The sequence below is a fragment of the Pelophylax lessonae genome, assembly GCF_965119305.1.
Source record: "Pelophylax lessonae genome assembly, chromosome: 11".
Taxonomy (NCBI): domain Eukaryota; kingdom Metazoa; phylum Chordata; class Amphibia; order Anura; family Ranidae; genus Pelophylax; species Pelophylax lessonae.
The window spans coordinates 718,608-729,712 of NC_138778.1; the positions used below are offsets into that span (position 1 = coordinate 718,608).

At 50.8% G+C, this 11,105-nt stretch overlaps 1 protein-coding gene across 1 annotated transcript in view; it reads left to right on the plus strand.

Annotated features, from left to right (window-relative positions):
- Positions 1-11,105, plus strand: part of LOC309566971 (regulatory-associated protein of mTOR-like) — a gene marked incomplete at its 3' end in the record, with an annotated part of 229,106 nt that overhangs the window by 204,826 nt on the left and 13,175 nt on the right. Inside the window, exon 4 of the mRNA XM_082272290.1 lies at positions 7,720-7,878. Coding sequence (XP_082128416.1) covers positions 7,720-7,878 — 159 coding nt within the window. The remainder of the gene's footprint in view (positions 1-7,719; positions 7,879-11,105) is intronic.

Here is an 11,105-nt window from a genome sequence, read left to right on the forward strand (position 1 = left end):
TAAGCGGAAATCTATGGGTCCCGGTGCTACCAGTTCCATCCAGAATCTAAGCAGAAATCTATGGGACCCGGTGCTACCAGTTCCATCCGGAGTCCAAGCGGAAATCTATGGGACCCGGTGCTACCAGTTCCATCTGGAGTCTAAGCGGAAATCTATGGGACCCGGTGCTACCAGTTCCATCTGGAGTCTAAGCGGAAATCTATGGGACCCGGTGCTACCAGTTCCATCCAGAGTCTAAGCGGAAATCTATGGGTCCCGGTGCTACCAGTTCCATCCAGAGTCTAAGCGACAATCTATGGGTCCCGGTGCTACCAGTTCCATCCAGAGTCTAAGCGACAATCTATGGGAACCGGTGCTACCAGTTCCATCCAGAGTCTAAGCGACAATCTATGGGACCCGGTGCTACCAGTTCCATCTGGAGTCTAAGCGGAAATCTATGGGACCCGGTGCTACCAGTTCCATCCGGAGTCTAAGCGACAATCTATGGGACCCGGTGCTACCAGTTCCATCTGGAGTCTAAGCGGAAATCTATGGGACCAGTTCCATCCAGAGTCTAAGCGGAAATCTATGGGACCCGGTGCTACCAGTTCCATCCAGAGTCTAAGCGACAATCTATGGGACCCGGTGCTACCAGTTCCATCTGGAGTCTAAGCGGAAATCTATGGGACCCGGTGCTACCAGTTCCATCCGGAGTCTAAGCAGAAATCTATGGGACCCAGGGCCACCAGTTCCATCTGGAGTCTAAGCGGAAATCTATGGGACCCGGTGCTACCAGTTCCATCCAGAGTCTAAGCGGAAATCTATGGGACCCGGTGCTACCAGTTCCATCCGGAGTCCAAGTGGAAATCTATGGGACCCGGTGCTACCAGTTCCATCCGGAGTCCAAGTGGAAATCTATGGGACCCGGTGCTACCAGTTCCATCCAGAGTCTAAGCAGAAATCTATGGGACCCGGTGCTACCAGTTCCATCCGGAGTCCAAGTGGAAATCTATGGGACCCGGTGCTACCAGTTCCATCTGGAGTCTAAGCGGAAATCTATGGGACCCGGTGCTACCAGTTCCATCTGGAGTCTAAGCGGAAATCTATGGGTCCCGGTGCTACCAGTTCCATCCAGAGTCTAAGCGACAATCTATGGGAACCGGTGCTACCAGTTCCATCCAGAGTCTAAGCGACAATCTATGGGACCCGGTGCTACCAGTTCCATCTGGAGTCTAAGCGGAAATCTATGGGACCCGGTGCTACCAGTTCCATCCGGAGTCTAAGCAGAAATCTATGGGACCCAGTACCACCAGTTCCATCTGGAGTCTAAGCGGAAATCTATGGGACCCGGTGCTACCAGTTCCATCCAGAGTCTAAGCGGAAATCTATGGGACTCAGTGCTACCAGCTCTATCCGGAATCTAAGCGGCAATCTATGGGAACCGGTGCTACCCGTTCCATCCGGAGTCTAAGCGGAAATCTATGGGAACCGGTGCTACCAGTTCCCTCCGGAGTCTAAGCGGAAATCTATGGGACCCGTTGCTACCAGTTCCATCCGGAGTCTAAGCGCCAATCTATGGGTCCCGGTTCTACCAGTTCCATCCGGAGTCTAAGCGGAAATCTATGGGTCCCGGTGCTACCAGTTCCATCCAGAGTCTAAGCGGAAATCTATGGGAACCGGTGCTACCAGTTCCATCTGGAGTCTAAGCGGAAATCTATGGGTCCCGGTGCTACCAGTTCCATCTGGAGTCTAAGCGGAAATCTATGGGAACCGGTGCTACCAGTTCCATCCGGAATCTAAGCTCCAATTGATAGAATGGTGTTCACCGTCTTCCCCGTGACTTTGCTGACTGCTTTCTGTTTCCCCACCTGAAGAGCGTAAGGAAAGGCGCCAGTTTTGTGGACGTGGCGGCAATCCAAGAATGTGTGACAACGGCTCTAAAATCAATTCTTAAAGAGGCTTTGATAGTTTCCAGAAGCTTTATGAATGCCGCCCAAAGTGTGTCATGAAGAATGGCGATTATTTTCAATGCCAATAAAGTCAATTTGTATATTCGGTTTTGTTTTCTGATTCCAATCACTGAACGTTTTAGACACCCCTCGCGTGTGTATGTGTGTGTGTATATATATATATATATACATAATATATAATTTTTTTGTTTTCCTTTTTTTAATAAATGTCACATCACCTCTATTCACAGCTGCATCATAAGGGGCTTGAAGAGGTGGGGGTAGAGAAACAGCAGTACACTAAACTTCCCATTGAAGAGCTGTGGGGTGGGGGGTGTGCGTGTCAGCACAAGTCTGCCCATTGGAGAACAAGGTGGCCTGTTCTCCCAGTACAGCCAGAAAGTTGACCTTGCGGAGATGGATGTGCTCTCAATCCCTAGTGTGGTCAGTTTAAAGTGTTTGTTCACCTTTACAGAAAACTTATAAAGGTGACCTAACACCGGACCCCCTCCCCCATCGGTTGGGCATCCTGATGTATTACTTTAACTCAGTAAAAAGAATGTTACTGTGCTGTCCTCTGACACCTCTGACTAGCTACCTTTTCTTTCTTCTTTCTTTTTCACTTGTAAATTGTGGATTTGGTAACGACTTTGAGCCGGAGGGATATTGCATTTCATTCATACCAGAAAATGAGGGGAGTGGGTATGCAGCTCACTATCGGGAAGAGCTCTAATTCATTTACTCAATAACATTTTATATCTGCCAATCTTTGCAGATCCTCCACTGGGCTCCCTCTGCAGGGGAGACTGCACCCATTATAGGAATCAGGACCTCCTTCCTCCTGCTGGTGACCCCTCTTGTGATATAAAGATCTACAGTCAGGTCCATAAATATTGGGACATCGGCACAATTCTAATCTTTTTGGCTCTATACACCACCACAATGGATTTGAAATGAAAAAAAACAAGATGTGCTTTACCTGCAGACTTTCTGCTTTAATTTGAGGGTATTTACATCCAAATCAGGTGAACGGTGTAGGAATTACAACAGTTTGTATATGTGCCTCACACTTTTTAAGGGACCAAAAGTAATGGGACAATTGGCTGCTCAGCTGTTCCATAGTCAGGTGTGTGTTATTCCCTCATTATCCCATTTACAAGGAGCAGATAAAAGGTCCAGAGTTCATTTCAAGTGTGCTATTTGCATTTGGAATCTGTTGCTGTCAACTCTCAATATGAGATCCAAAGAGCTGTCACTATCAGTGAAGCAAGCCATCATTAGGCTGAAAAAACAAAACAAACCCATCAGAGAGATAACAAAAACATTAGGTGTGGCCAAATCAACTGTTTGGAACATCCTTAAAAAGAAAGAATGCACCGGTGAGCTCAGCAACACCAAAAGACCCGGAAGACCACAGAAAACAACTGTGGTGGATGACCGAAGAATTCTTTCCCTGGTGAAGAAAACACCCTTCACAACAGTTGGCCAGATCAAGATCACTCTCCAGGAGGTAGGTGTATGTGTGCCAGATCAGGAACACTCTCCAGGAGGTAGGTGTATGTGTGCCAGATCAGGAACACTCTCCAGGAGGTAGGTGTATGTGTGTCAGATCAGGAACACTCTCCAGGAGGTAGGTGTATGTGTGTCAGATCAGGAACACTCTCCAGGAGGTAGGTGTATGTGTGTCAGATCAGGAACACTCTCCAGGAGGTAGGTGTATGTGTGTCAGATCAGGATCACTCTCCAGGAGGTAGGTGTATGTGTGTCAGATCAGGAACACTCTCCAGGAGGTAGGTGTATGTGTGTCAGATCAAGAACACTCTCCAGGAGGTAGGTGTATGTGTGTCAGATCAGGAACACTCTCCAGGAGGTAGGTGTATGTGTGTCAGATCAGGAACACTCTCCAGGAGGTAGGTGTATGTGTGTCAGATCAGGAACACTCTCCAGGAGGTGGGTGTATGTGTGTCAGATCAAGAACACTCTCCAGGAGGTAGGTGTATGTGTGTCAGATCAGGAACACTCTCCAGGAGGTAGGTGTATGTGTGTCAGATCAAGAACATTCTCCAGGAGGTAGGTGTATGTGTGTCAGATCAAGAACACTCTCCAGGAGGTAGGTGTATGTGTGTCAGATCAAGAACACTCTCCAGGAGGTAGGTGTATGTGTGTCAAATCAAGAACACTCTCCAGGAGGTAGGTGTATGTGTGCCAGATCAGGAACACTCTTCAGGAGGTAGGTGTATGTGTGTCAGATCAGGAACACTCTCCAGGAGGTAGGTGTATGTGTGTCAAATCAAGAACACTCTCCAGGAGGTAGGTGTATGTGTGTCAGATCAAGAACATTCTCCAGGAGGTAGGTGTATGTGTGTCAGATCAAGAACACTCTCCAGGAGGTAGGTGTATGTGTGTCAGATCAGGAACACTCTCCAGGAGGTAGGTGTATGTGTGTCAGATCAAGAACATTCTCCAGGAGGTAGGTGTATGTGTGTCAGATCAGGAACACTCTCCAGGAGGTAGGTGTATGTGTGTCAGATCAGGAACACTCTCCAGGAGGTAGGTGTATGTGTGTCAGATCAAGAACACTCTCCAGGAGGTAGGTGTATGTGTGTCAGATCAGGAACACTCTCCAGGAGGTAGGTGTATGTGTGTCAGATCAGGAACACTCTCCAGGAGGTAGGTGTATGTGTGTCAGATCAGGAACACTCTCCAGGAGGTAGGTGTATGTGTGTCAGATCAGGAACACTCTCCAGGAGGTAGGTGTATGTGTGTCAAAGTCAACAATCAAGAGAAGACTTCACCAGAGTGAATACAGAGGGATCACCACAAGATGTAAACCATTGGTGAGCCTCAAAAACAGGAAGGCCAGATTAGAGTTTGCCAAACAACATCTAAAAAAGCCTTCACAGTTCTGGAACATCCTATGGACAGATGAGACCAACATCAACTTGTAGCAGAGTGATGGGAAGAGAAGAGTATGGAGAAGGAAAGGAACTGCTCATGATCCAAAGCATACCACCTCATCAGTGAAGCATGGTGGTGGTAGTGTCATGGCGTGGGCATGTATGGCTGCCAATGGAACTGGTTCTCTTGTATTTATTGATGATGTGACTGCTGACAGAAGCAGCAGGATGAATTCTGAAGTGTTTCGGGGAATATTATCGGCTCATATTCAGCCAAATGCTTCAGAACTCATTGGACGGCGCTTCACAGTGCAGATGGACAATGACCCGAAGCATACTGCCAAAGCAACCAAAGAGTTTTTTAAGGGAAAGAAGTTGAATGTTAAGCAATGGCCGAGTCACTCACCTGACCTGAATCCGATTGAGCATGCATTTCACTTGCTGAAGACAAAACTGAAGGGAAAATGCCCCAAGAACAAGCAGGAACTGAAGACAGTTGCAGTAGAGGCCTGGCAGAGCATCACCAGGGATGAAACCCAGCGTCTGGTGATGTCTATGCGTTCCACACTTCAGGCTGTAATTGACTGCAAAGGATTTGCAACCAAATATTAAAATGTGAAAGTTTGATTTATGATTGTTAATCTGTCCCATTACTTTTGGTCCCTTAAAAAGTGTGAGGCACATATACAAACTGTTGTAATTCCTACACCCTTCACCTGATTTGGATGTAAATTCCCTCAAATTAAAGCTGAAAGTCTGCAGGTAAAGCACATCTTGTTTGTTTCATTTCAGATCCATTGTGGTGGTGTATAGAGCCAAAAAGATTAGAATTGTGTCCATGTCCCAATATTTTTGGTCCGTGCACCCCCCCCCCCCGCCTCTCCTTCAGGCCAGGTGTCTAACCTCCGGCTGTAATTCGGTTGTCCCCAGTATTTCGCAACTAGGATCCCAGCAGAGGTCCCCAGGGGTTTTGTTGTTGGATTTGGCAGGGAGGGGAGAGGGTGTAATATGTCTGGAAGGAAGGTGGTGTCTTTGTTATTTATAATTGAGATAGTTTGAAGTTTAAGGGCTGGACTGTGCTCCTGTGCAGTGTGAACCTCCATGAAGTGATTGCGTTCAACACACGCAGAAGGAGTTGTTTGGGCCCATTATATGTCCTTTTTACACCCCTACCTATAAGCTGACGTCCCGTACACCCCATACACCCCATACCTCCTATACATCCTGTACACCCCATACCTCCTATACATCCCGTACACCCCATACCTCCTATACATCCCGTACACCCCATACCTCCTATACATCCCGTACACCCCATACCTCCTATACATCCCGTACACCCCATACCTCCTATACATCCCGTACACCCCATACCTCCTATACATCCCGTACACCCTGTACCGTCCTGTATATCCCGTACACCCCATACCTCCTATACATCCCGTACACCCCATACCTCCTATACGTCCTGTACACCCCATACCTCCTATACATCCCGTACACCCCATACCTCCTATACATCCCGTACACCCCATACCTCCTATACATCCCGTACACCCCATACCTCCTATACATCCCGTACACCCCATACACCCCATACCTCCTATACATCCCGTACACCCCATACCTCCTATACGTCCCGTACACCCCATACCTCCTATACATCCCGTACACCCCATACCTCCTATACGTCCCGTACACCCCATACCTCCTATACGTCCTGTACACCCCATACCTCCTATACATCCCGTACACCCCATACACCCCATACCTCCTATACATCCTGTACACCCCATACCTCCTATACATCCCGTACACCCCATACCTCCTATACATCCCGTACACCCCATACCTCCTATACATCCCGTACACCCTGTACCGTCCTGTATATCCCGTACACCCCATACCTCCTATACGTCCTGTACACCCCATACCTCCTATACATCCCGTACACCCCATACCTCCTATACATCCCGTACACCCCATACCTCCTATACATCCCGTACACCCTGTACCGTCCTGTATATCCCGTACACCCCATACCTCCTATACGTCCTGTACACCCCATACCTCCTATACATCCCGTACACCCCATACCTCCTATACATCCCGTACACCCCATACCTCCTATACATCCCGTACACCCCATACACCCCATACCTCCTATACATCCCGTACACCCCATACCTCCTATACATCCCGTACACCCCATACCTCCTATACATCCCGTACACCCCATACCTCCTATACGTCCCGTACACCCCATACACCCCATACCTCCTATACATCCCGTACACCCTGTACCGTCCTGTATATCCCGTACACCCCATAGGTCCCGTACATCCCATACAATCCCGTACACCCTACACCCCCTTGTACACCCTATACATCCTGTACATCCCCCTACATCCCATAAATCCCATACTGGTAAGCAGATACAATCTGACAGGAAGCATGAATGAACGGCTCCATAGCTCCGCAGTAATTCATTGAATACTACAAGCCGACCGCCGCAAAGGCTGCTGGACCCTCTCGTTTTCTATGCACAGAGTGCTGTCAATCAGTGATGCAGCCAGGTGGGCAGGGGCCATGTTTTTTTTAAACTGTGACAGTTGGGTAGGAGAAGAACCCTGCTTGCTGTCATAATGGAGATCAGGGAGCTGTGGGGGCCGGTCCATTCGTAACATGTAATGAAAGGTGAACTCATCCTTTACCTTTGCTTCTGCTGTCTCTCATTTTTATCTGTAAAGTTGGATACGGATGCATCAAAGTTATATTTTTCATTCAGTTTATAGTTTCCCGTCCTGGGATCTCAGAAATCAGAACCCCAGAACTCTACTTCTCTATCGTAATGCTGGAAGTCTCAATCTCATCTTTTTCCTTTTGTTTGTCAGGCCCGCTACAAGCAAAGCTTGGACCCCACCGTAGACGAGGTGAAGAAACTCTGCACATCCCTCAGGAGAAACGCCAAGGAGGAGAGAGTCCTTTATCACTATAATGGACACGGTGTCCCACGGCCAACCGTCAATGGGGAGATCTGGGTCTTCAATAAGGTGCGTAGTGCTGCGTTCTCTGGACTTTACTGTCTGGCCATGAAGGAGGAGATGATTACCCGGCTCATCCGAGTCTAAATTATAAGACAATGCAGAGAACCAGAAATCCAGCCAATCCGTCCCTTAGTCCCCATAGTCAGCATATAAAGAATTGTCTTCTACTCATACAAAGATTGGAGTGATTATCGGTCAGTTCACCTAAAACCCGTATTGGGAGGACTGCCTCACGTATTCTCACCATTACCCTGCCCGCCATTACCCTGCCCGCCATTACCCTGCCCGCCTTTACCCTGCCCACCATTACCCTGCCCGCCATTACCCTGCCCGCCATTACCCTGCCCACCATTACCCTGCCCGCCTTTACCCTGCCAGGCATTACCCTGCCCGCCATTACCCTGCCCGCCATTACCCTGCCCGCCATTACCCTGCCCGCCATTACCCTGCCCACCATTACCCTGCCCGCCTTTACCCTGCCCACCATTACCCTGCCCGCCATTACCCTGCCCGCCATTACCCTGCCCACCATTACCCTGCCCGCCTTTACCCTGCCAGGCATTACCCTGCCCGCCATTACCCTGCCCGCCATTACCCTGCCCGCCATTACCCTGCCCGCCATTACCCTGCCCGCCATTACCCTGCCCGCCATTACCCTGCCCTCCTTTACCCTGCCCACCATTACCCTGCCCGCCATTACCCTGCCCACCATTACCCTGCCCGCCTTTACCCTGCCAGGCATTACCCTGCCCGCCATTACCCTGCCCGCCATTACCCTGCCCGCCATTACCCTGCCCGCCATTACCCTGCCCGCCATTACCCTGCCCGCCATTACCCTGCCTGCCATTACCCTGCCCGCCATTACCCTGCCAGGCATTACCCTGCCCGCCATTACCCTGCCCTCCTTTACCCTGCCCGCCATTACCCTGCCCGCCATTACCCTGCCCTCCTTTACCCTGCCCGCCATTACCCTGCCCGCCATTACCCCCTGCCTGCCATTACCCTTCTTGTCATTACCCTGCCATTACTCTGCTCGCCATTACCCTGCCCTCTATTACCCTTCTTGTCATTACCCTGCCATTACCCTGCCCGCCATTACCCTGCCCTCCATTACCCTTCTTGTCATTACTCTGCTCGCCATTACCCTGCTCCCCCCGTTACCCTGCTGATGACTTTTGTGAGAGTCTCTCCCAGGCTGGTTCTGAGTCTGTGGATCTGAATGCGTTTCTCTGCACTGCCGGTGATGTCCCGGCCCCAGGACCCACACAGGGCCGATGTTCACCGAAGTTTTCTCCTTCTGAATGCATGTAAGGAGGGCTTTACTCCCTCCCAGCCAGAGAGCAATGCATGCCGTGTGTTCTGCAGGTCAATAAGATCCCAATTGGTGGTACCTAACCTCTTCCTGCATTCTGCTGAGGGTACATTTATCTACATCTCTCCTGTGACAGGACACAGGTTCTACCAATTAGCACCTCCCATCCTCTCTAATAATCAAAAACCAATCAGAATCTTTCCTAATCATGTGACCGCAATTTCAGCCACCTGCAGGCGCCTTACTTTATTTGGGAAGGCGATGCAGCAGCACTCTGATGATGAGCGTATTTCCACCATTGTTCAGTACTGTGATTGTCGTATACAATTCCATTATTCAAAACAAATAATAGACGAGGAAAGTTTTTATTTCACATTACACGTCTTTACGAAAACCGTATAAAGATCATTTTAGGAAGCAGATTATCCGACGCATGTTGACACTGCTAAATGTGACCTAGGGATCAATGACCTCTGGTCACAAAAGGGTTAAATCCATTAGTTCACCATGTTGTCTTTAACAAGATGGCCGCTCTGCCGCCTTTTTAGTGAGAAGCAGAGGCAGGCGTTGATCTGGTGCCTGTTGTTGCTCATGCGTTCGCAGCATCTGTGAAGTCATTAATAATGGAGGATTCCCAGGCCGGCGCAGTGCGAGGGGTTTTGGCAGACATTGTACCGGTGTGTGGGAGCTGAGCGCCGATCCACATCCGCTCCTTTCATTACTGAGCGCTGGAACACCTGCCTCCATCTTTACTTCTAATCATTGTTAACCATCTCCTGTCCATGTTGTGGCCTTCCGTCAGATCTGCTCCATGGGACTGTGCACTGAATACCGGACCGTGGCCTCTGCAGGTTCATGTGGTGTCACAAGTCTATAGCTGCCTCGGGCCCCACATTCCTGGTGGGGGGGGCCCTGCTGCTGTGGGCATCTGCCCTGGGCCCCACATTCCGGGGGGGGGGGGGCGCTGCTGCTGTGGGCATCTGCCCTGGGCCCCACATTCCGGGGGGGGGGGGGGGGCGCTGCTACTGTGGGCATCTGCCTGGGGCCCCACATTCCGGGGGGGGGCGCTGCTGCTGTGGGCATCTGCCCTGGGCCCCACATTCCGGGGGGGGGCGCTGCTACTGTGGGCATCTGCCTGGGGCCCCACATTCCGGGGGGGGGGGGCGCTGCTGCTGTGGGCATCTGCCCTCGGCCCCACATTCCAGGGGGGGGGCGCTGCTGCTGTGGGCATCTGCCCTGGGCCCCACATTCCGGGGGGGGGGGGGCGCTGCTGCTGTGGGCATCTGCCTGGGGCCCCACATTCCTGGGGGGGGCGCTGCTGCTGTGGGCATCTGCCCTGGGCCCCACATTCCGGGGGGGGGGCGCTGCTGCTGTGGGCATCTGCCTGGGGCCCCACATTCCAGGGGGGGGGGCGCTGCTGCTGTGGGCATCTGCCTGGGGCCCCACATTCCTGGGGGGGCGCTGCTGCTGTGGGCATCTGCCCTTTGCCCCACATTCTGGGGGGGGGGGGGGGGCGCTGCTGCTGTGGGCATCTGCGCGGGGCCCCACATTCTGGAGCTGCTAGAAATGTTATCCAAGGGTCAGCTTTGCAAGTCTTTTTATTCCTAAAGGAGGGCAGCAAAAGACGGCCCAGGTTCAGTTTATAATGTTAGGGGTGCATTATACAGAAGGCAGACTATCGCACCGCAAACGCAGCAATACCTGCAGATTTGGGGTGACACCACAGGATCACAACTGGAAACCGCTATCCTATGAAGCCTAAACCGGGCCTACATTGTGCAGAGGCGGTCCACCGTTGTCACCATCAGTGAGGCCAATGACCTGCTGCAGATTGTCATCCAATCAGGGCTTAGCTCTATGTATATATTGTTAATATTCACTACAATGGCATGCTGAATCATTCCCCAGGACATAGGAGCTT